The 27,211-nt window shown below is 35.2% G+C and overlaps 2 protein-coding genes across 2 annotated transcripts; both read left to right on the top strand.

Moving 5' to 3' along the window:
* Positions 1–3,016: 3,016 nt before the first annotated feature.
* On the top strand, positions 3,017–18,600 carry aco2 (aconitase 2, mitochondrial). Its single transcript, NM_198908.1, is given in 17 exon segments — positions 3,017–3,054; positions 5,303–5,445; positions 5,593–5,851; positions 8,934–9,026; positions 9,571–9,729; positions 9,819–9,969; positions 11,328–11,432; positions 11,520–11,611; positions 11,694–11,799; positions 11,900–12,057; positions 12,153–12,226; positions 12,972–13,083; positions 13,172–13,450; positions 14,287–14,478; positions 14,575–14,707; positions 14,804–14,925; positions 17,341–18,600. Coding segments are annotated over 17 exon segments (2,349 nt in total). The 5' UTR covers positions 3,017–3,018; the 3' UTR covers positions 17,476–18,600.
* Positions 18,601–21,774: 3,174 nt separating this feature from the next.
* csdc2a (cold shock domain containing C2, RNA binding a) lies at positions 21,775–25,715 on the top strand. Its single transcript, NM_001002690.1, has 4 exons — positions 21,775–21,960; positions 22,419–22,626; positions 23,463–23,585; positions 24,974–25,715. The coding sequence occupies exons 2-4, from the start codon at positions 22,451–22,453 to the stop codon at positions 25,134–25,136; spliced, it is 462 nt and encodes a 153-aa protein (NP_001002690.1). The 5' UTR covers positions 21,775–21,960; positions 22,419–22,450; the 3' UTR covers positions 25,137–25,715.
* Positions 25,716–27,211: the final 1,496 nt, after the last annotated feature.

Raw genomic sequence — 27,211 nt, 5'->3', positions numbered from 1 at the left:
ATTCCAGCAAATCATGGAAATGCTGCTCGTATGAATTGATAAATCACGTATGAGTTGGTCAAACAGTGTATTTATAATCACTTGCTATTCTGACAAACATAATGTAAATGTCGCGCTGTAAGCAGATCTGATCTCTAATTTAAATATGTAATTGTGACTCATATATTTAAAGGGTTGGTCCAAAATGTAATTTTAAGGCTCTGTTGTAGATGTGTGCTCATGTTTCACTTGAAGGAAACAGCTACTAAGCTAATATGAAAACGACAGTAATTTTTTCTAGTTCCTCTGAAAGGCCCACCCTCAAGTGATTCTCATTGGTCTTGTGTCATAGTGTGCTGCGATTCGCTGATCGGCTCCACGTCACGCCCATACAAGCACATGCTTTTTATGTAAACAGTCAGTCAACCTCCTGCCCGCTCTGTAAAATAAAAACTGACAAGTGTCTGTAACGAGTGAAAATGGGGTGCGGCTCTTTTAAGAGAGTTTTTTCATAATTTGTGTGTGTGTTTATGTGTGTGCGTGTGTAAACTATTAACTATCTGTAGACATGTGTAACACGAGAAGCACATGTGCGTGGGATTATTGTTTATATTTCTTTTTCTCTGATGCTCGGATTAAGTTATTTTCTGTAGTGGCGCTGCTGACAGAATACAGCACAAGATGTGGGATGCGACTCCTATATTTTTTTAACTCAACACGTATTTCACATTTACTCTGAAAATACTTGTGTAAGTAATATAAATCATTCACATATCTTTTGCAAGTTCATTATCTGAGATGTAGAACGCATGGAAAAGCTATCTATTGAGAAACAATGCAGTCGCACACACAAAGAGAGACACTGCAGGTGCTGGTGAAGTGTGTGTGTGTGTGTGTATGTGTGTGTGTGTTTACAGCAGTTTGACTGATACATATGACCTTGTAGCTAAATCATTAGCGGTGCCAAACAGCATTTCCTGTTGTTAACATTTTTTCTACAACATACCATTAAGGCTAGACACTGTGCATGTCATGATCAGTTGTAAGCAATAAAAACACTTACAGGTGGAGGCTCAGAGATAACAGCTTCTGCTTGTTGGAGCTGCTCCTTCTTTGAAGAGATTTTAACCAAATCCAGCACTGAACTGGGAGTGAGAGATTCTGGAGCTGTGTTTTGTCAAATCATGCTTGCTATCGTGTATTTTATAATTCTCTGGAACATAATTAATACTGAACAGTGAGCACTTCTGTTTTTGTGTCGTGTCCTTTAGAAGCCCAAATACAGAGACAGAGAAGCTCTGTGGACAGCAGGATGACATTTTCTCCCTCTGCTGTAACATTACAGCGCCTCTGGTCACACTCCTTAGCTGCGCAGTGTGTGTGCGCAGTAAAAGTACGTTTGTGATCTCACAAGGACCGGAAGTATTTTTTGTAGTCCCCAAAATTCGTTCATTGTAGGCTTTGCTAAGCTAACTCTGTGAAAACCAAGGTCTCCCTTTCCCTTCGAGCTTTTTACATTCAAAGATGCTGTTTATGTTCACACAGCTACATTACACATCAACTAAAGTTTAAAATATGATATCGTAGTGGACCACCCTTTTAAAATACAATTTAATGTTTATATTTTAAGGGAGAGACCAGGGATAGTTGTAACACTTTCAATCCCTACGACTAGGAACTAGTTACAAATCAGTTGATTCACTTCACACATGGGACTAAAATCTTTAATTTTAACCTCATACTTGTAACTCAAGATCTCAAAGATATATAAAGAAATATATGAGAAGTACAACTATCCCGGTTTATCCCATACAAATATGCCATATGTACATGCAACATACGTTTCAAAATGTATCAACATGGTTTAAATATGATATGAATATGATGACATAAAAATTTATGAGGTCCAAACTACACTTGCAGGTTTTGACGACTATAGGCTACTAAAAGCTAATACTTTCCCTCTAAGCACAGAATTTTGTTTATTTTTTAACTTTTTACGAACAGTACCAATTTTAACTAACTCTTAAATGCATTTTATTTAAACATGAGCGCAGTACAATGTTAATGTTTAAACTGCGCTCTATTTATAATGTTTAAAGAAGCTGACATTATTTTATGAATAAATCTGCCTTGTTTTTGAACTGTGCAGAGGTGTAGCTGATTAAAGCGGGCCTTCTATGCAACTATAGTTCAATGCTAGTCATCATTAGGTGGTAGTTAGGGAGACAAATTCTTTCTGAGTTGAAAAAGTTTGAGAACCACTGATCTATACCAAACACCACCCCCTTTATCTTGGAAGGACGTCCATTACACACACACACACACACACACACACACACACACACACACACACACACACACACACACACACAATATTTAATATTTTAAACAAATTCATCTGTGCTGTAAAATACAGTTACCTGTAAAATTATAAACTTGTATAGGGTTATTTGTTAATTTTTTTTTTTTTTCAATTAAATGTATATTTTAATTTATAATGTCAACGCTTTACAATACGTCTCCACTAAATTGTGTAAACAGTAAAGAGCTAACATAATATAACAATGTAAAATACTTGTACAACATTTATTCAATTTATTTTAGTTTAAAACATATATAGACTGTGTGTATTAAATATTGACTTACCAAAGGTTGAGTTCGTTAACATTCATTCATTTATTAATGCATTTGAATAAAGCAAGCAAGTCGGCACATAAATATAACAATTATAGGTTATAGACGATAAAAATAGATGACAGTTTTTGGAAATATCGTTGTCATTTTAGAAAAGGTCCTAAAAGCAAGAGATTAACTCCTGGACAATACTCTACTGGAATCAATTATTAATTTATTCTCCATACCTAAGAGCATACTTTTTGTGTTAGTAATCTATATGGAAATATCAAAAAAATTTAAATGGTCGAATTTTTAAACTTAGGCACGATTAGATTCACGCTCTTCAACAACCTTCCAAGACAACAAGTTCTTATACCCCACACGTCATCTTTTAGCGTCACATCTTTGTCAGTGAACAAAATGGCAACCTACTGCTTAACTGTCGCCCGGCTTCAGGTACATGAAAGTCTGAATTTTATACTGTCGACACGCATGGTTTGAGTTTGCTCATCGATTCATTAACGCCATTCCTAACTGTCTTGTCAATCTTAGGTGCACAGAATGAGTTAACTGCCTGTTTTCGTGTTGAAATCCGCTCATGAAATGTTCTCAGGTCATTGTGGCCAAGGATGTCTCAGCAGACTCGTTTGCGCCGCTTCTGATGGCGTATAATCTTTATTTGCAGCTGTTTGATAAAAACAGTAAAAACACAGATCTAGAAATATTTACAACCGCTTTATCGATTCACTCATTGTGTGATTATCTTGTCATGCTCTTTATTTTGGTCGCAAGGTGAACACAAGGTTACAATAGCGCAGAGAGGATAACGGGGCTAAGTTACCGATGTAGATTATCCGACAACGACAGGAAACCTGCAGAATCAGACGATAAGATTTGAGCTAAATAACATTGTTGTATGCATTTCAAAGTTAGTATATCATAAATAAGCTTTGGTCATGATGGGTAAAGTGAGCAGCTGTGATTTCACATGATGAATTATTCTTGTAATCTATTGAGGTTATCAATATTAACGAGAGATACAAAACATACATTTAGCCTTTTTTGCGCAGTTTAGTAATATACTTATACATATTGATACTGTCAAGGCATAACTACCTTCGGTTTCACATGTTAATTTGTTTTATTAGTCGAGATTGACTGAATGTATAATCATTGTGTTATTTAGGTATATGAACCTTAACCTTATTCAATATTTTTCATGCAGTGTTCTCAATGTCATGTGGAACCTTAAAATGTGTGGAAACAATTAATAGTGGATCACACTTGTAGTGATTGCTGTAAAAAAGTTCCAAAATTTAAAATGCATTGAACACTGAAAACATATTTTATCCTGGAATGTTTCATTGTGCACCTGTGTTATTGAAAAACTAAATGGATAGTTAACAAATCATTTACCCTCGCTCGGTTGCATCTAAACATTTATGAATTTCTTTCATCTGTGGAATACAAAAGAAGCTATTTAAAAGAATTTTGGAAACCAGCAGCCATGGACAGTCATGGTAGTAAGTTGGGAACAAAAATTACTATGTGGAAGTCAATGGCTGCCAGTTTCCAATATTCTTCAAAATATCTTCCTTCATCTTCAGAATAAGAAAAAATTCTCTTTCATTTATTGCTTGCAAGATCAAACTCCTCTCTTATGCCATTTTTTTCCCAAGTTTTTGAGTAAAACATATTGACAAACATATTTTTTTGCTAATAAATGATTTTTAAAATACAAAATCTCTAAATGTATATTTTTGAATCATAAATAGAAGTTATTTTTTAAAATATTAAAAAAAAAAGAATCTTTAGTAAGTTAAATATAGATATTTTAGAGTAGAAATATCTTTGACAAAACCGTAAAACTCATGGAATTACATCGGAGTTGGTGGAACCCTGTATATATTATATAGTAGTTTACCATGTGACTTGAGTTTTGTTATCTAGACTAGTTTTGTTCGAAGCTCAATCATGAGTTGTTATTGTAGAAACAGGTCTTTAGTCTCGAACCTGCTCTCAAGGAGGCTTATTTCATGTCAACAGTATTTTATTGTCATTTCAAACAATTACTATACATAAAGTCCATAAAAACTGTATTTCATTAAATTGGGGAAAATAAAAAATAATGTAAAAAAAAGTTGTAAAAAAATTATTTAATTAGTTAAAAATAAATCATGAAACTAACTGAAAACTCTTATCTACACTTTTTTTGTTTTTGTTTTGATGGTACATTCTTGTTATGCCATACAGCACAAGATTACGTCACTTTTTATGCTGTCAAGTATAGCAAATCCTCTCCACAGGTAAAATTAAATGAATTGCTGAATACAGCATTCTTGACAAAAGTTTTGCCTATGATTGGTACAATTCTACTGGTCTGGAACTCATTTAGCTCACATGCCTGGTAATTGAATGTTAGTTAGATGATGTCATTACACTGTTGTCTTGTCTCCAGCCATTGCTGGATTGGTCTTTATGATTTTGAGGATCGATAGATATGTCTTACACAATGAACATGAGCTCTCCAATTCCTTCAGATATTTTTATCTGATTCGCAAACTTGTTTGAAGAACATAATTAGCCTAAGCAAATTAGCTAAAAAATCAGGAATCTGTCAAATAATCTCAGATTTTTTAAGCATGGTAGGAAAACAGCCCCCAGATTATATGTATTTATATGTATCCATGTTTGTTTATTTCAGCTCGCTCTGGGTCAGGGTTCCCGCCGTTTTCATGTGGCGGCGGCTCTCAACGCAAAGACTAAGGTGGCCATGAGCCGCTTTGAGCCAAGCTCTTACATCAACTATGACAAGCTGCGTTCAAATATTGACATTGTGCGTAAAAGGTGAGTCTGCATTACAGTAATTTACGCTCACTTTTATTATTTTTTTTTAGAGATGGACATGCTGAAGAAATAACGCTTTGTTCAATCTGCACTTGTTTATTTCAAAGTTTTTCTTAAGCACTTTGCATATCAACTCTCCTGTTGCAGACTCAATCGACCGCTCACCCTGTCAGAGAAGATTGTGTATGGCCATCTTGATGACCCGGCTGGACAGGAAATTGCTCGAGGACGCACATATTTGCGCCTGCGACCCGATCGGGTTGCTATGCAAGATGCAACAGCACAGATGGCCATGCTGCAGTTCATCAGCAGTGGACTCCCAAAAGTGGCAGTGCCGTCCACCATCCACTGTGATCATCTTATTGAGGCCCAGACTGGAGGAGCTCAAGATCTGCAGAAGGCCAAGGTGAATGAGTTAGGGAGTGTGTGTATGCGATAGGGCTGCACGATACATCGTTTCAGCATCGAAATCGCGATGTGCGCATCCGCGATAGTCACATCGCAGGAGGGTGCGATGCAAAAAAAAAAAAAAAAAAATTATATATATATTATGGGTGGAGCCGAACCGGAATACGGTATTCGGAAAAGCAGGAATAGCGTGTTTTTACGAATACTTATTTCAAACAATACTTGATAAATTATTTGTATTTGGGAACAAGAAAAACATTATATCAAAAAGCTGCGTTTCCTCATGAGACCGCACTGCATGCCCGCGTGAGTGAGTGAGTGAGTGAGTGAGACGTTCAGGAGTCGGTGGGCGGGGTGGGGCCGGGGTAAGGAGACTGAGCAGGCTGCTTCTCTATACAGCAACAGAGAAGGCTTGGCAGAGCGAAAAATACTTTTCTGCATTACTATTTTTGTTTATTTTATCATACTAAAATAACACGTGACAGAAGTTCACTCAAAAGTGAAAGTTCTTTCTGTTATTTACTAACACTCCCGTCATTCCTACTACTTTCAGAACATAAATTTTGATATTTTACCATATGAATATGCAATGCAGTTATGAAAATTGAGAAATTAAAGCAATACAGAGATCTGGTCCCCGTGTCAGGTGGGTGCACCTGTAACCTTAAAAACGCAGACGCGGCGGAGGCGCAATAAACTCACACGGGAAAGAACTGGGCATTCAATTCATGTTTTAGTGAAATAATTATTTAAATACTGCTCTTTTGATCTATAAAGGGGAAAAAAGCAAAAGAAATTTGTCGTTAAATTAATTTTAGCAAAGACGCAACTGCCTGTCATTTTCACATTCGTTTTTCAGTTAGGGATTAGGTCTATTAGAGTAACCTAATAAAATTGTTTTGTTGAACATTGTAGTCTACACAATAATCGATATTATAATTTATTATATACATTAGCTATTATTAAAACTAAACTATACAATTGATAAAACAAAACCATTTTTAATGTTTGCTTTAATTTTGACACCGCTAACAGTTGTAATAAGAAACATCACATTTTGCAGACGCATGCAGTCTCAAGTTAAAAACACCTTTTGAGTTTAAAGATGATCAGCCTGCCAAGTCAAGTTTACAGTGTCATAACTGAAATGGGTAGCATGAGTAAAGGGGATTTGCCCAGCACACAACCTCATGCGCTGCAGGTAGGCTGAATGATAATCTTTAAAAATATATAGGCTATGCAATACAAAACTTTAAACATTTATTTATTTTTTAATGAAAAGAAAAGAAATCAGGAGAGTAAAATATAATTTAAACCACGGTCTGGCGCTGATACTTTATTGTTTGTATCCAGAAGAAGGGGAAAAAAGCAGATGAAAACCTGGCTGGGGAGACGGCGATAACATATCAGTTCTTCAGCAAAGATCACGACATCATTGTGATGCGTTTATCATACAACGCAGTTCGTGTTTATAATCATTAATATTAACTAGTATTAATTCTCTCTCTAGACTTAGTTTAAGGGCTTGTTCTTGTCGGCGCAATATAGCCCCGGCTTATTGCACGTACGAATCCGATTGTGAAGAATGATTGAGCGTTTGCATTTTTTATTGCATCCTTTTCGCAAGTTATTCATTTGTTTTGTTTTTTAAGTGGTGCGAACATTATTTACTGGCAAACATGTTCCTCGATCTCGTACATCAACAGATAATGTAGCCTACTTAAGTTAATTTACCTTTTATGTAAAAATTAAGGAATAATCGAATTTAATATTAATAAATAAAACATCCGTATAAACGTACGTTTATTTTTGAACTTTCGTTAATAAAACAACACAAAACTGTTTATAAATATTGTAGTTAAATATTACATTACTTTAACTGCTTGAAACTGTATAATAATAACAATTAAACGTTACATTTTTAAGAACTTAACAAAAATTCTAAATGGCACTTTCCTAATCAGTGTAATAATAATATAAATATTAATAATTATACGTAAAAAAGAAAATATTAACCTAGTAACAATATAAGTCAGATGTTTAAAAAAACAGCGTAGTTTCTCTCCACCTTTTGTAGTCATATTTTAAATTATTTGCCAGAAAAACTAACATGTTGACTTTGTCCGGTTTAAGTGAAGAATGGGGTTATAATGTTTCCAGCAATACACTGTCAGACGGTGTGCTTGTAGCGAAAAATGCACAGACAGGCTACTTTTTCACAACCATGCGATAGAGGGCTTCTCCTTCTGTTCTTAAGTAGTTACCAAATAGCCTATGCTCAATTTCTCGTCAATGTCTTCCATTTATCACTTTCTCTTTTGTATCTGGCCATTTTTGCAAATGCCTCTGCCATGCCTGGCTGAGCTGGGCAATCGCCACTAGCTTGCATGGTTCGGGACCCGTGGATCTGCGTATCGATGGATTTGCTCCTCAGTGTTTGGACTCTCAGCACTCAGCAGTGAATATTAAAACACACTTTACTTAAAACCCCCATACAAAAAGCTTAATCCAAATTGATTCGTTCACCTTTCTAGTTCGGCACGAATCCAAAATGTTCCCAGATGTAAGAGTTCGTTTTCTAACAAGATTCATGGTTGAACTTGAACTTGCTGAATCGCGCCTAATGTTATATTCTAACAGATATGTAATACTTGGCAACATAACAGTAATTTGTGTTTTAAAGTGCGTGACGTCACGTACTACGGCCGGTGGCAATGGACAACCGAGGTGGCAATGACCACCGCGGTGACGCGGTTGTCATGGTGACCGTCACAGCCCTAGTTTTAAGTAAATATATATATATATATATATATATATATATATATATATATATATATATATATATATATATATATATATATATATATATATATAAATCGCAATATATATCGCAGAGGAAAAAAATATCGCAATGTCAATTTTTTCCAATATCGTGCAGCCCTAGTATGCGATGCATCTGGATATGCCTGATAATGTCAAAATTAATCTTGTAGATGAGTTTTGCACTGTATGAACTAAAATGACTTTTATTAATTCATAACTTCATACACTGATGCATCGTTTCTCCTTCTGTCAACCAGGAAGTGAATCAAGAGGTTTATAGTTTCCTTGCTAGTGCTGGGGCTAAATATGGTGTGGGTTTCTGGAAACCCGGTTCTGGGATCATTCATCAGGTACTGGAGAAAACCCTTTTTTTTAATTGTTAACTAGAATTTGGACATATATGTAGTTGGTCCAGTACTTCTACATACGTTGTCATTTTTAAAAATCTAATATTTTTGTGGAACTTCAGATTGGGGAATTGGTTGAAATTATCATAACTGAAAATATATCTTTTTTTATGATTCATACTTTTTATTTGTTTTTAATGATTCTACAACATCAGTTTAAAATCTAAAAATTGTAACATCCCCTCACCATAATTATTGTAGTTTTCTATATTTTTTTAAAATATGACTTGAATCAGTTCAACCAGAAGTGGAAAGTGTTTATAACTCTGTAGCAAATGTGTTATGACAGCAGCTTATAATAAATGTATACAAGTATAATTTTTTTCTCTACATTTATAGTCAACATTTGAAGTGGATCAAAACTTTCATTAAAGTTGTTAAGAAAAAATGTGTATCAAATAATGCTTGCCTTAGGACAACTTTGAACTTCATAGATTTTTTTTACTATGTGTTCATATGCATTTTATCTCATATTCTCTTTGTTTAGATCATCTTGGAAAACTATGCATACCCAGGAGTCATGTTGATTGGTACAGACTCTCACACCCCTAACGGCGGGGGTTTGGGCTGCATCTGCATTGGAGTTGGTGGAGCTGATGCTGTTGATGTCATGGCAGGCATTCCCTGGGAGTTGAAGTGTCCAAATGTGAGCTTGTATATTTATTGAAACTTGTTATGTTGCCTAAAATTAGGCAATAGGGGACATGTTTATTTAGCAACTATCAACTTTTCCAGGTCATTGGTGTGAAGCTGACAGGCTCATTATCTGGTTGGAGCTCACCAAAGGATGTCATCTTGAAAGTTGCTGGTATTTTGACTGTGAAGGGTGGCACTGGTGCCATTGTAGAGTATCATGGCCCTGGTGTGGACTCCATCTCATGCACAGGTGAAAATTTACTCTTACAATTATTAAAGATGTCGTTCACCCAGAAATGAAAATTTTGTCATTACTTACTCGCCATCATGTCATAACAATCACCTGAGACATTTTTTAAACTAAAAATGATAGGTGTCATTTTGATGTGATTTTGGTGTAATTTTAAATCAACAACCCGTTTTTCGCAACCGCCACAAAACTTTCAAAGTCCAGAAAGTTATTTACTTTTTTCCCTCAAAATAAAAATGACTTTTCAAGTTTTATCTCACAGTTTCAGATTCATGAAAGCAGTCAGTTAAACTGCAGATGTATACATTATTATCCTGACTGACATTACAGTCTGTGATGTCGCTGATTTTCTCAAATGAGATTTAGATGAGCAGGAGGAAACCACGGTGATCGAGGCACAATGTATCTCATGTCATCTACTAAAATCTTATTATTTAGCTATTCCTATGCATATACAGCTTTCCAGTCAATGACACCTTTAGAGCGATTTGGGATAGAGTCTTTCTCCTATAATTTTGTCAGAACTGTTATCTTCTACATACACAATCATAGGTTGAAGTTGAACTGTATAAATATAGTGCACCAGGGTGTTCAATGTTAAATTTAGGTTTAGTTGTGGCATACATTGAACTTAATAATGAATAGCAAGTGTTCAGACGTAATTGTCCTGCTGGAATTAGATTTCTCAGTGGGTGGCTTTCAGCTGACAAATAGTACATAATGAGCTTGTACACTTGAGTAAAACTACTGTCCAAAAGCTCCAATTTAAATGAGAATTTTATCAAATGTTGCCATCAATCATTCATTTATTTTCCTTTCGGCTTAGTTCCTTTATTAATCTGGGGTTGATGTTTTTTATGCGGCGGATGCCCTTCCAGCTGCAACTCATCACTGCGAAACATCCATACACTCTTATTCAGTACAGACAATTTTAGCTCACCCAATTTACCTGTACCGCATGTCTTTGGACTTGTGGGGGAAAACGGAGCACCCGGAGGTAACCTACGGGAACACGGGTACAACATGCAAACTTTTTTCAAAATTCCAGCCGAGGCTTGAACCAGCTACCTTCTTGCTGTGAGGTGACAGCACTTCCTACTGCGCCAAAGCGTCACCCCGATCAATCATGCATTTTTAAAAGTCATTGGATTGTCATTACACTACTTTCTGTGGTCATCATGATCAGTTCTGGTCACATGGATCGCAGACAGCTCTGAATGTCTCAGTTATTAGGAACACATTTTTGCTTTTCTCAAAATCCCATTTTTAATGATTTAGACCTAGAGTTTATCACTCCCATTAATTGCTGATAGTGTAAAACATGAGTCATGAATGTGCTTTTGGGTTTTCAAATTTAGGAATGGCCACAATTTGCAATATGGGTGCTGAAATTGGAGCTACCACCTCAGTGTTCCCTTTCAACCACCGTATGAAGACATACTTGGACAAGACGGGTCGAGGAGGTAAGCAATAACACTGGTCTTAAGTTATTAAATAATTATCACAACTGTTTTCTCAAAATTGACCTCTCATTCCACTTTTTCTCACAGAAATTGCCACTTTAGCAGATGAGAACAAGGACTTATTGGTTCCTGACTCGGGTTGTCATTATGACCAGCTGATTGAGATTAATCTAGATGAGGTAAGTGTAGGTCAATTGAGGTAATCCACTTAAATGTGTGTTACAGATACAGTAAAGTGTTAATGATTAATTTTTAATACAGCTGAAGCCTCACATCAATGGCCCATTTACTCCTGACCTGGCCCATCCTGTTTCGGACATCGGCTCTGTTGCTGAGAAGAATGGTTGGCCCCTGGATGTTAAAGTTGGTCAGTGATTAAATAGTCTTTTATTGATTTGATGTGGCCAATTATTCACTAATGGCCTCCTGTCATGCATGAACACAGTCGCTCTAACTGAACTTTATAGGTTTAATTGGAAGCTGCACCAACTCCAGCTATGAGGACATGGGCAGAGCCGCTTCCCTGGCCAAACAAGCACTCGACAAGGGTCTCAAGTGCAAAGCCCAGTTCACTGTCACTCCTGGGTCAGAGCAGATTCGTGCCACAATTGAGCGAGATGGCTATGTGAGTCTACGGATTTATTATTAGTAGTTTGTGCTCCCAAATTAGCTAATTGCTCTACATTTTGGCTGACAGATGAATGTGTGTCTTAACTGCAGGCTAAAGTGTTGAGAGATGTTGGTGGAATTGTCCTGGCTAATGCCTGTGGACCTTGCATCGGTCAATGGGACAGGTGAATGACTTTTATTTGTTTTTAGAGGGTTTTCATAAGATTTATGACGTCTAACAATATATTTAAAATAATATTACAGAGTAAAAAAATACAGATAAGAAAAGTCTGTATGATTTTTTTAAATGGTGTGCAAAAAGTGTTGTGCTCCCAATGCCTCCATTTATTTGACGGAAATACATTAAAAACTTTGGTTTATGTGTTGGAAAGACTGGGTGATCTGTTCATCAAAAAATGTTAATGGCTACATTTTTGTATATTATACAGAGAGTACTTTAATGGAAATTCTAAAATGTCTCTCCAGGAAGAATGTTATGTAACATCAAAGTGAAAAATGATAGATCATATTTTATTACAATATTTTAAGTGTTTTTTTGTAATGATGTATGAAGTTGCCATTATAATTATTAAGTAGTATGCTCTTATCTGTTTTGTTCTTACCATGAAATGGTTCTGATTGGAAATTATGTGGAAATGGGTAATCAAATATGCACTTTTCAAGATACTTTCTTAAATTATGAGTATGAGATGAATGATGAAAAGGAAGAGAGAGTGAAGTGTCACATTTCTTTTATGATTCAAACAAAATCAAGTGCTTAGGACAACGGTCATAGTTTAGCACCACCAGCAGCAGCATCCTTCATGACCTAAATTCCACAACTGGCCAATCAGAATAAAAAATTTAACTACCGTGTAATAAACCTGTGTTATAAAGCCATATCATAAACCAATAAAATTTTTCTTTCAGACGTGACGTTAAAAAAGGAGAGAAGAACACCATTGTTACATCATTCAACAGGAACTTCACAGCCAGAAATGATGCCAACCCTGCAACTCATGCTTTTGTCACCTCTCCAGAGGTACTACAGAGTGTATTTCTTCTCCATAAATCTTTGTGTGTGTGGATCCAGATATGTTAATATGATCATTTCCGTTTTTGTCTTGCAGATTGTCACAGCCCTTGCTATTGCAGGCACTCTGAAGTTCAACCCTGAGACTGACTATCTCACAGCCCCCAATGGAGAGAAGTTTAAACTGGAGCCGCCCACAGGAGATGAACTTCCTGCTCGTGACTTTGACCCAGGTCAGGACACCTATCAGCATCCACCAGCTGATGGCTCTGCTCTTAAAGTAGATGTTAACCCACAAAGCAACCGTCTGCAGCTGCTCGAGCCCTTTGACAAATGGAATGGAAAAGACCTTGAGGAGCTCCAAGTGCTCATCAAGGTAAGTCTTGGTCATGGATGGAAGCCCCTACTATACATTTAAAAGGGTCATATTTTGGTTTTAAGGGTCTCCAACAACAGGATGATATGCATGCAAGGTCAAAAAACACTTTCATTGTCCTATAATAAGCATTTAATTTGACTAATTATCCCAGCGACTCCCATATGAATCGTTCAGGGAGTCATGATCACCAAAATCCAGAACTGAAAAACAGTCAAAACTTTCTATGTGGCATTGGTTTAACTCATCATAAGAAGCTCCAAGAACAATTTTGTTTGCCAAGAAACTATAAAAACAACTTTGTTTCCCTTTTTATTTTCTTCCTCGTTAGGTCTTTAGGGTGCATGTTTATGATGGTCAGTATGATGTATTGCCATTAGTCAGCAGCCCAGCACTCTGATCTAATGTGATCGATATCGAAGAAAATGTCTAAATTATCTTCATTTGGGTTCAGAAGATGAACGAAGGTTTTAGGGGGTTGGAACAACATGGGGGATGTAATTGATAACAGAATTTCGATTTTTGGCTCAACTAATCCTTTAAGCAAAGCACTTTCTCATAGTATCTGATCAATGCTGATTTATGTATAATATTATGTATAAGACAGGGACATTTCACAAAATGTTATGTTACATTCTATGACGTTGACTGATTTCAGAAGTTGGAAGTTGAAATTAGCACAACAAAAATTTAAAATGGTTTTCTCTTAGATTTTAACGTTATTCTGTAATGTGCGACAGACACCTCTATTAACATCTCTAAAAAAAAAAAAGGGGGGGTTTTATGATCCTTTCATTTAGCTTTGAATAATAAAACTTATTACTACTTTTTGTCAGGTGAAAGGAAAGTGCACCACTGACCACATCAGCGCTGCCGGACCCTGGCTGAAGTTCCGTGGCCACCTTGATAATATTTCCAATAACCTGCTCATTGGTGCTGTTAATATCGAGAATGATGGTGTCAATAAGCTTCGCAACCTTCTGACTGGGGAGTACAGTGGTGTTCCTGATGTTGCTCGCCATTACAAAGTAAGAGCTGTTTTTCTCTCTTGTATTTCTATTTGTGTTGACGCCATTGTCATTCATAACAGTTTTTGGAATTACCTGTATTTTCCCCACTTGTAGAAGAACAACATTTCGTGGGTAGTTGTGGGAGATGAGAACTATGGTGAGGGATCCAGCAGAGAACATGCTGCTCTGGAGCCCAGACATTTAGGAGGGAGGGCCATCATTGTGAAGAGCTTTGCTAGAATCCATGGTGAGTGTGAAATTTGAATTAATCTCAATTTGGTTCTTAATTGACCTGAAGATCTTTAGCAGTTGATTTCAATGAGCCTATCATGACTGTCAACAGAAACAAACTTGAAGAAACAGGGCCTGCTGCCCCTCACCTTCTCCAATCCTGCTGATTACGACAAAATCCGCCCAGATGATAAAATCTCCATTATAGGGCTTAAGAGCTTTGCCCCTGGAAAGGTAAGTGCTATTTCTAAATACCAATACTTGTTTAGATATCTCTTCTTTGGATTGAGCCTTTTCCAGCCAAATCACTTAATGATCTAAAACAAGAATTTTCAAAGTGTTGTCACAATGCTGAAATTCGGTACCAATCGGTGTTAACATTATTATATTGTCCATTTCCTGCTAACATTTGAGTGCTGTTGAGCGCGTTTCTAAACATTGCTGATTTGCCGTTGTGTTCACGTGCTCAACAGAAATGACCGTGATTGGCCACGAAGGTCATCAGTTCACTGAACTCACTGCTGTTGACTGAGTGTAACCAAAGATACAGGGACATTGGAGATGACATTTTTAAAGCCGAGAAGATCAGACTATTCATCAGCAGATCATTCATATGTCAGCTTATAAATCAGCTGATCTTTGCAGCTTTAAAATGCTCCAGTGTCGCTGTATCTGTTGTTAGATTCGGTAAACAGTGGTGAGTTCAGTGAACTGATGACCTTCTTGGCTAATCAGTCATTTCTGTTGAGCATGTGATACAATGCTATTTCAGCGGTGTTTAGCACTCAACAGTACTAAAATATTAGTGGGAATTAGACGTTTAAAAAATGTCAGCACCAAATTTCAGTATTATGACACCATTAGTGCCTGGTGCTAAGCTTAATGCAGGGGTGTCCAAACTCTGTCCTGGAAAGGCCGGTGTCCTGCATATTTTAGCTCATCCTTCCAGGTGTGTTGAGGCAAGTTGGTTTCTAGAAAGCCAAGTAAGAGCTTGGTTAGCTAGCCCAGGTGTGTCTGATTGTGGTTGGAACGAAACTTTGCAGGACACCAGCCCTCCAGGGCTGAGTTTGAACATGATTGGCTTAATGGCAATTAAATAGAGATTTTTCTGTGTAATTTATATGCATGTCAATATATCTGTGAAGCACAAGGCTGTTTATTTAATTTATGAAAATGGATTAATGCAAAAAATAGTGGGATGAGCCTTAAACATTAAAATAAAAAATAAAAAAACACAAGTATAGCGAGCTGAGAGGGCTCAAATGTGCTGTGACCCAAGAAAACGCATGAAAAATAGGAAAATGCTAACAAATAGAGAAAACATCTTCAGCAATTTGAGAACATACGCACATAAAATTGTCACATCACATGCAAATACAGAAATGTGTTACAAATAACACAAACCTCAATGGAAATGTGTCAAATAATCTAAAAATATACAAACCTGGCTGTTTCTGTTTATAGTCAGCTGATTTATCTGAGAGGAGAGTTATTGCTTTTACCCTACTTGTCATATGCTTCTTTGTTTGTAAAAAAAAAAACATGCTGATTCTAAACAGGAAATATTTGGTGTATACCAGAACCTAAAGCAGAAAACACATTTCAGACCATAGGCTGGTGCTGAATTCAGTCCACTTTAGCTGCTTATTGCTCTTGAGTACTTCTTTACAATTTGGTGAGCTTTTGTATAATGCAGTCAGTTATGTAAAAAAAGGATTACAGTTATCAATATATTTGATTCATATATTAGGCCTTTGGTAACTGCAGTCTCATAAGTCTGTCAGAGTATCTGCTGGGTTTTAAAAAGTCTTAATGTCTTAAATCTTAAAAGCTATTTTTTAGACCTTAAAATATTAAATCTACAGAAATATTGTGTTGTAGGTCTTACATATTTTTTTTAACTAGTCTTAATTTTCCATTGTTTATGTATAGATGCCCAGTCTGCCCATACAATCACCAACAATCCATCTCAATAAAACTGAACTTTTTTTATGTAAAAATAGCATTTAATTACTTTCCTTACAGTAACATTTAATTCAAAGTTTTCCATTTATTTGCTGAGGATACTGACCTGACCAAAGTTTTATTATTATAATTAAATGAATATTACTCTATCACATGTATTAAATTATAATAATTTTTTGATAGGGCAATTGAAAATCTTTTCCATCTGCGATATTTGAAAACATCCTTAACATTTAGTCCTGTTTAAGTCTAAAATTGCATTCATAATGGTCTTAATGTCTTAAATTTAATTTTGTGAAACCTGGAGAAACCCTGGTCTCTCTATGTTGTCAATATGAAAGGGATGAAAACAAAATTCACTCCCTGGTCTGAATATCTTCCATGATGTTATTTATTTAAAGATATTTAAATCATATATTTGTGTATATTATGTTTATTTGTTTATGTTGTGCTCAATGAGTCTTTGAAACCCTTGAGCTAAAATTTTTAAGGGATTTGCTTGAATTAGCTTAACTCTACTGAAAACTTCTAGTTCCCATCACTAAAAGACAAGCTATAAAACAATTTTTGTATATTAATTAGCATTTTTATAACCTGACAGACCCCTTATTTATGCCAAATTGCAATAAATAATAACCTTTCTTAATATTCAACCTAATTTTACTAATATTTTTGTTCTTTCAGCCTCTTAAAGCCGTCATCAAGCACACCGATGGAAGCTCAGAAACAATCGAGTTAAACCACACCTTTAACGAAACCCAGATTGAATGGTTCCAGGCTGGCTCCGCCCTCAACAGAATGAAAGAGATGCAGAAATGAACGTGATTGGCCATAAATATTCATATATGTGAGGGGGGAGGGGTTATGCATCAAACAGGAGCATTGGAATGTGTATGAAAGGTTTAAACACTCATGTAATTATGAACTAAAGTGTACACAATACATACAATACATTTTAAAACTGCGTTACATAGACAAGTCATGTCGATACACAAACATCTCAGATCTATATAATATATTGCAGGACTGATAATTGTTTAGAAATTGTTATGCTTAGAAAGTGCAAGTTTGAAACTATTACAGGATGGTGAAAAATAGCCTACAAATGATTTTAACGGAAGACGCCGGAGTTTGATTTACAAAATGATCCAAGTATCTGTGCTGTGATCAGACAACTGTTAATGATTCATTTCTGTTTGTAATCTCACACTGAACTGTAATGAGAGCTGCTTGTGAATTTTCTCTGCTGTAATCAGCCGATATTTGACTTGATTCTTTTAACAAAGCTTGTCAGTCACTCATAATAATTGGTGTACTTATTCACGCAAGCTTGAAACTTGACCGGTTATTGTTCATGTAGCTATTCTGACTTGTCTATGCCTGTTCTTCAAATCTTCTGCAGATCTCGTCATACACATCATCAAAATCAATCAATTGTTCCTGTGCTGAGCGCACCGCAGGTCAAGTTCTAAATGTTTTAAACCGAATTCATATTTATAAGCATTTGAAGCGATTCTCGAATGTGCATTATCTTAAGTGTTTTGGATGACAGTTCTTGAGTAATTGATCAGTAATCAAACCTTCAGCCTCGTGAGCACTTTTCCTGTATATTTGAGTGCCCTTTTTTGTAGGGTTGCATTTTTTTCTTCTTTTACACAGAGCTGTTCTCATGTCCGTCAGCAGACAATACCAACTTGTTTCAAGATACCAAACAGTATGTGCTCATCAGATGACTTTTACTGTAGTACGAATGCTAGCCAATATGGTAAATGTGAAGAATACTGTCTTTTTGTATCTGCAGCTCTAAACTGTGTAACTCGTAACCACACAAGCACATCCTCTTTATAACCCCATTATTTTCCATCTTTTTCTTCTTTTCTGTTCTTGAGGAAATGGATGCTGATCAGTCACAGTGGGTTATAAAATAAAGTCGTTTAAAATAGAGTCGTTGTTTGCTTCAGTACATTTTAAGCATAGGTTTATTATTTTTTTTTATTAAAGAGAAAATAAATAATGTTTATTAAAATATTTACTTTTAATAACCTTAAACATGAGTATTCCTGTAATCCCAATCACACATTTTCAATCATAACAAATGAATGTGTATATATATATATATATATATATATATATATATATATATATATATATATATATATGATCCATAACATTATAGTTTCAGCTAGCGGAATGATTTTTTTGGTGACAAATCTTTTCTTTGACAGATATTTTGAGAAAATGCTTTGAATTTTGAAAAAAACTCAACAGTATGTAATCTGGGCAAATTTGCTATTTCATTAAATTAGGGATGAAAACATCCAGTAAATTAAACTGCTGTAAAAATGCATCAGATAAACATGTTTTTTCAATTTTCTTTTGCATAAATCTGTTAATTAACCTCAGTTCAATGATTAATACTATTAAATTGCTTAGAAAATTACAGGATTTTAACTCCGTAATTGCCAAATACACAAATTATCTTTATGATTTGGTGAAAAAACACAAAAGGTGCATTTTTAATATAAAAAGAGATTGTGGACTGAATTTTTTTACCTTTATCAAAGTCTTGAACATGTGAAACAACATTGCTTTTGATGCGTTGTTTTTGATTGATTTGTATTTTTTTTCTCCCTAATTTACTGTTGGTGGCTGTTTTTACATTATTGACTTCCATTATAACCACATTTGTTTTATTGCTAAACCATGACACCATATAATAATGCAGTTTTGATTGTTGGAGGTTTCCCTGTTGGGGTTTGGGAAAAAGAGGTAAAATTTGTAATTGTACTGTCGATCATCAGTTGGCACTATTAACCCTTTAGATAGGCCTGTGCAAAAAAAAAAAGCTTTCTGGATTTTATATGAAGTATAACAGCAAATTACAGTTTTTCTCAGTCACTTTGGTGCATTTCTCACAACGTTATTTACATTTGCACAACAGTTCTTGCATTCAGTCATTTGAAATGGAGATTTGTGCACATCACAGTAGCTGTTTTTCATTCTTTCCAACAAATTTCAAATGCTTTTGGACATGCATCAATTGCTTTCATACAACTCTCTGCTGTTTATAACATTATCAATTGCTTATGTCATGTCAGTTAAAATTAACTAAACTTGTGAATGCTCGAATGAATGTCGAGTCGTTACATACAAAAATGTTTAACTAGTTGTCAAAATCTGTCAAGCTAATTTCATTAAACAATTGAAATTTTTTTTTTTTTTCTGAAAATGTCTTCTATATTGAACAATTTCATGAATGCTTTGCAGACCTGTGTTTGTTGTTGGTTCAGTTTTATTATGTACTGCAATATTGTTTACAGTTGTGCACAGCTCTATCCAAAGGAGGTTTATGTTTGTTGTAAATAAGGGTGTATTTATTCTTTTGCACAATGCTGTGAATTAGAGTTGCAGAGAGCAAATGCAGTAAAAATGTGAAGCACACGTTTAGTGTCTTGTACTCAGATACCTCACTAATTGCAGTGATGTCTAAATTTACTGTAGTTTTCAAATGGCTGTGCAAATAGTATATAGTGCTGTCTTGAGCATTTTCAGGAAGTGTCACCAAAATCTGACTTTTTTGCATTGAAAAAAATGAACAAACTGTCATAATGAAAACATGACAAAGCCATCTGACTATCTTGTTCATAAACAATGCTGGCAAGACTTTTCATCTTGACAATGACACTTTCATTGACATCGATACTTGCTTTTGAGGAATGAGCGATCCATTTTGAGCAAGTGACACGCTTTTATCAACTAGGTTTTGCAGTTAGCTGTTGTGGAAATGTAAATAGTGTTGTGAGAAATGCACCAAAGCCACTGAGAAAAACTGTAAAGTGCGTGTCTGTGGGTGTTTGAGTGTGTGAGAGTGACCTTCGTCCACTTACCTTGATGTGTCTGAGAAAATGCATCTCAGCTCTCAGAACTACATGGAGTAAATTAAAACAAAGACTGTATTAATGCACCATCAAATGTGATTATACTGGAAGCCAAAGGGGCAAAAACAGCCACCCACAGTAAATTAGGGAGGAAAATTTAAAATCTAACAATTTATCAAAGGCAGTGTTGTTACTAATGGTTCACTGTTCACATGTCCAAGATCTGTGAGAAAAGGTTAAAAAAATCCAGTCAACAATTACTTTTTATATTGTTAATATTTTGTGTTTTTTTTTTCACCAAATCAATAACATCCTTTGTGAATTTGACAATTAAAGAGTTAAAATCCTGTAATTTTTGAAAACAGTAGTTTTGATCAGAAATGAGGTTGATTAGCAAATTTATGCAAAAATTGATCTGATGCATTTTCACAGCAGTTTAATTGACTGGATGTTTTCATCCTGAACATAACAAAAGGGTAGTGTATTTTAACAGTGCACAAATGTTAATGATATCACCCGACCTTTAATAAAACAAATATTTAAATTTTACTTAATAAACTTGATGAATCCAGTAAATTCAGTGAAGCTGAGTCTTTTCAATTGGTATATAGATTCTTCCCATAGGGGTGTGTGTCTGTATTATTTAAGACAATGACACATTGGTGCAGCAAATTTGGTTTTACATTAGATCTGTCAGAACAAATGGAAAAATTGGGACTATATTCTGACAACATAATTTAAATTGCATTACAAAATTGGTACCCCAAAAATTTCCATTACTTAAACGTAAAATTTAAGTTCATATAAATTATATTAAAGTATTTAAAAATATAAAGTAATTTTTAATTACATATTATTTCAAATGCCACTTTATTATGAATGAAACTGGACACAACAAGTCTGATTTAGGTTAAATTGCTTTGATGCTTGAAAACTCCTTTTTTATCACTACGTAATTATTTTTTCATATTTAAATGTAAACCACAGAATAAATGTTGTTATACTATCATTAAAAAACATGAGTACCACCAAGCCCTATATAAAGCATCACATCACGTCGGATGCGTCAAAACTAAAACGCGCACTACATTAGCGTTCTGATTGGTCGAGCGAACGATTACGTCAGGATTCTGTCGCTTGCACCATAGCGTCGTTGATTGTAATTGGAGCGTTTTGTTTTCTCGCGTCGCGTCGCGTCTCTCGCGTTCAGTTTTGGTGGGGTGTCCCTCCCTTTCCTCTCTTCCAGTAACCTCGTTTATTGTGTGCTACGTATGGGCCCCTTGAATCGAATATGTGGACCACGAATGATAGTATCCGGACATTTAATACTGGCGTCTGATGTAGCGATGTAAATCTATTTATCTCCGCAGCGCTCGTGATATCAACTGACAGATTGGTATCCAGTAACGTTATAACGTTCCGCACGGTAAGAATTTCATTATTATGTTCATGTCTGTATAGTATATTGTCGTGTACTGTGTAATATAAAACTGAGGACGGTTGTCAACAACCTACATTGTAGATTTCAGCTTGATAATATGGTACCAAAAACAAGCGTAACGTCACTCACAATTTGACCACAGTCCCGGTCCATTAGGCTGTTATTATTATGGAGTCTGCGGTACAGATGCCTGGCCTTTCTCAGACTGCAGGGCAGAAAGCCATGGTGCGATGCAAAACAATGAAAAGGAAGCACAGTTTGAAGGGGGGGGGAAACAGTCGACACAAGTCATAAAATCTGATGTGGTCCTGATGTTGCAGCTACTGCGCCCAGATTTGAGTGATGATGAACATTTCCAAGCAGCTGTTTAATATTTCATTAAGCAATAGTACAAATGTATAGCACAGATATTGTTTCTTTATTTCCTCTTTCAAAACACACAGGCTTCATCCCATCTCCATTGAACTTCACACCAATGGCTGATTCAGAAAGCACGTCAACGTCTGATGGAAAGCTGCACTGCCCACACACACCTCTCTCGCTTTCATTACCTTTCCTGAGGGAGGGCAGTGGTCTTCTGGAGAGGAAACCTCCTCAGACGGGGGAACCTCTGAGTCCACTGCCAACCAAACGCACACGCACATATTCAGCGTGAGTAGATTTACTGTACTGCTGACAGAGTACAAATATTTCTCAGGTCATATCATATGTCGGAATTTAATGTTGTCGCTGGATATTTTCTTGTTTTAACCAGTATTGAATTTTTCCTGATTTGTTCATTAATATTGGGGCTAGTGTTATGTGGCTATAAGATTGACCGTGTGACTGTTGAGACCTCATTACAGAAAAATTATGACATTATTGTTATTATTACTTAGTAATGATAAATACTGTATAATGTAGATTATGGCTGTAAAAGTAAAATGACAAGACAATTATTATATTATATTATATTATATTATATTATATTATATTATATTATAAGGAGATTTTTTATTTTAAAATGTTTACAGAGAGTAGAGTCCTATGGGATAGATAGACGAATGAATAGATAGATAGATAGATAGATAGATGATAGATAGATAGATAGATAGATAGATAGATAGATAGATAGATAGATAGATAGATAGATAGATAGATACAAAAACATTTAAATTACTATAGTATTTTTTGTGGGATATATATAATATGTGTATTTGTCAAATATTATTATAAATAATAAAATAAAGTAATAACAAATGTAATTATATGCAGGCAACTTTGTTAAACACGTAATTTAATGCACTATAAAGTGGGGTCTAAAATGGTATAAGGATACAACAGATTAAATGACAATCTACAGAGTATTATATTCAACACTATTACAAATAAAACACAATGTATTTTGGGTTTATTTTAATGAATGAATATAATTTCTTTCTCATTTGACTTTTACGAACAGAAATCAAAACTGATTCTTAAATGTCTCTGCTCTGGTGTTTTGTCAGATCGGTGAGAGCCAAATCTGGACCTGTTTACAAGGGCATTTGCAAGAACTTTTCAAGGTCTCAAGGTCATGGATTCATTCGGCCCTCCCATGGAGGAGAAGACATATTTGTCCACATCTCCGAGTAAGTGACAAGAAATTAAAAAACCTTTTAGTTTAGCATCTATAGGACATTTTTTATAATTAGACATTTTAAATTATGCAATGAAGCATTAGTGCAAATCTGGTTTATTGCTTTTACTAAGACAAATTGAAACTATCATGACAAAATAATATTAGGTTGTGTTGCAACAAATGGGTACCCAATAAAAAGATTTTAATACAAAATTAAATTTTTATATTTATATTTTATGTATATATTTTATACATACAAACTATACTAATAAATATTTTACACAAAAAAACAGATAGTTCCCAGTTGTTAGAGCAACAAACAATAACTTGATTTATAGTTGAATCGTTTGGAAAAGTGGCAGAAGATGGATTTTTCAGATAAATCATCTGTTGAACTGCATCCCAATCATTACAAATACTGCAGAAGACCTATTGGAAACCGCATAGACCCAAGATTCTCACTGAAATCAGTCAAGTTTGGCTAAGGTAAAATCATGGTTTGGGTTTACATTCAGTATGGGGTGTATGAGATATCTGCAGAGTGGATGGCAACATCAACAGCCTGAGGTATCAAGACATTTGTACTGCCCATTACACCATTACATTGCAAACCACAGAAGAGGGCAAATTCTTCAGAAGGTCAGCGCTCCTTCTCATACTTCAGCCTCCACATCAAAGTTTCTGAAAGCAAAGAAGGTCAGGATACTCCAGGATTGGCCAGCCAGTCACCAGACATAAAACTTGTTGAGCATGTCTGGGGTAAGATGAAAAAGAAGGCATTCAAGATGAATCCAAAGAATCTTGATGAACTCTAGGAGTCCTGCAAGAACACTTTGACACCATGACTTTATATTCTATACAGTACATTATTTAAGTGACAAGACTTTTGTCTCAGCAAAGTCAGATCTTACGGTTCTAATTAAATAAAAAAAAATCAAGGCATGATCATATTTTATTTTGGTAAATAAGTGTAATCTAGACACCTTTGCCTTTCATATAAGCCACTTCTGATACTAAATGATCAACTAGAAGTCAAGTTATTATTTGTTGTTCCTAAAACTTGGATAGGCGGCAAGACTTTTGTCAGGTAGTGTATGGTTCAAAAACTTTAATATATACCTGATGTGGACAAAGCAATTTTTTGAAAACACTTTTGACCCCTCTGTGAGTTCGATACCCAAAACACAATTGCAGCCAATCAGCAGTAAGGGGCGTGTCTGAAACTAAAGCATATATATATATATATATATATATATATATATATATATATATATATATATATATATATATACATACAGAAGTATAAAGGGGAAGAGACTTTTAGGATTATGACAAGTTTGTTTTGGTGTTTTCGAAGTGCACTTTTACAGATAACTACAATTCTGTTTTTTTTCCTAGTATTGAGGGTGAATATGTCCCCATGGAGGGGGATGAGGTGACCTACAAAGTGTGTCCTGTTCCTCCCAAAAACATAAAGTTTCAAGCAGTTGAAGTGGTCATCACCAACCTTTCTTCCGGACGGAAACACGAGACCTGGTCTGGGCAAGTGATCAGCTCGTAGCTCACACATTCAAGCCTAAAACACTAAAAAAACGAGCAGAGAGAGAGGGAAAAGGGATTGGTTTAACTTGAGGTGCTCATGCTGGTGTTGTGTGTACGTAGGATAGGGATGGAATAGCAATTAGGGTTATGCAACTGTTGTTTTCTCCATCCTGGCAGATATACATCAGAAAGATGGTAAGAGATCTGTTTGGGAAAATGCTTTGTGATTTAAGTCAGTCGAGATTTGATGCAGCATTGGCAGAACATAATATAACTGTGACACAAAAAGCAGCAGTGTTGCCCTTGTTTGTCATCTTGTCATTTGTATGTACTTAATCATGTATTTATTTTCATTTTATGTACAGAGGCAGTTGAGTTCATTGTGCTCATGTGTATGTTCAAGTCATCTATGTAAACTTGATTTCCTAAACTAAATGAATGCACATCAATATGAACTTCCATTTCTTTAATTGTAATTGATAGCACTGATGGTGTTTGTTTTCTGTAAGAGAGCTACAAATCCAAAAATCACAGTGATTAATTTTGTCAAGAACAATGCTTCTTACGATAATTCTAATAAAACTGAAATAACAGTCAACATTGTCGTTTTCTGTATTTTTTGTAAAGATGTTTTTAAAATGTGATAATTTGAATTTATTCTTCCACTTTCAGGTGTTCCAGGCAAGATTTTTTTTATTATTAAACAAAAGATGGAGGTGGCATAATGGCTCAGTGGTTAGCACTGTCACCTCACAGCAAGAAGGTCCTTGGTTCAAGTACCGGCTGGGTCAGTTGTCATTTTTGTGTGGAGTTTGCATGTTCTCTCTGCGCTCATGTGGGTGTCCTTTGGGTGCTCTGGTTTCCCCTACTGTCCAAAGACATATGCTATAGGTGGATTGGGCAAACAAAATTGGCCGTAGTGTATGAGAGTGTGTAGGAGCGTATGGGTGTTTCTCAGTGTTGGGTTGCGGCTGAAAGGGCATCAGCTGTGTAAAACATATGCTGGAATAGATTTTTCAAAACCAACCTTGATTATTATGAACATAAAAACACTATACACACATTATTCTTTCTGAATTTGGAGCTTGCTAAAGTCAACGAAGGAATTACAAAATGTGAAAGGAAAATATATATTTAATGTTACGTTTTGTAAATCAAATATTAATGTTATTAATGTGTATTATCAATGTAATATGATTTCAATATTTACTACCTAGCCAAATAGCGTTGCTGTTTTGATTTAAGTATGCAACAACTGAAGATTCTACTGGATCTTTACTGCAGTGTCATGTTTATGTCAAACAAGCTTTCTGGTGCATCACAGTCCATATAGTTAAAGTCCCTTTGTGTATTCTATAGTCTTTGATATAGTCAAATAGAGATACTCACAACGGACATATGGCATCTGGATATGGCATCTGGATATACTGTTCATATATATATGAAACAGTTTTGAATAATAACACAAATGATATAAAGTCATCTCTAAAAAATAATCTTTGTGTGCGTATTTAGGGACATTTATTCTTGAAAATATTAACTTAAGGTCTGTCTCAACCCGATAAAATCATACATCCAACTTAAATGATCATAAAATAATTAGGATTAAAATATGTGTGTTCACTAAGTTAAATAAATGCTTGAATTAAACATCTATTATGTAATGTTTTTATTATTTGTTAATTTAGTTATTAAAAAACATTGTGTCTGTCTCTATACATAATGATCAACTCTGTTACATCAATTAAATAAAGCCATAACAATCTTTAAAGCACTGAAAGAAGAAGCGTGTGACATGATTTAATAAAATACATTTATGTTTGAGACATGCCATGGGGTATATGGTTTGAAGTTAGCATCTTGTGCTAAAGTAGCCTACAAAATCGTGGAGAATGTCAACTCTGTAAGTCGTTTAACAATGATTAAAACAACAATTAGTAACAGAATCAAAGGTTTCCTATCGCATTTAAGCAATTTGCATTGTGTTACACAAAATGGTTGAAATTGCAATTTAATAAAGCATGCATAATACGACAATGTCCTGAAGTGTTTTCATCCTTCACCTTTAATTTTGAGACAGACCACGCCCTTCCC

Source organism: Danio rerio, chromosome 12, assembly GCF_049306965.1.
Source record: "Danio rerio strain Tuebingen ecotype United States chromosome 12, GRCz12tu, whole genome shotgun sequence".
In the NCBI taxonomy this organism is placed as follows: domain Eukaryota; kingdom Metazoa; phylum Chordata; class Actinopteri; order Cypriniformes; family Danionidae; genus Danio; species Danio rerio.
The sequence above is the reverse complement of the archived record's forward strand: the minus strand, read 5'-3'. Positions and strand labels throughout refer to the sequence as shown.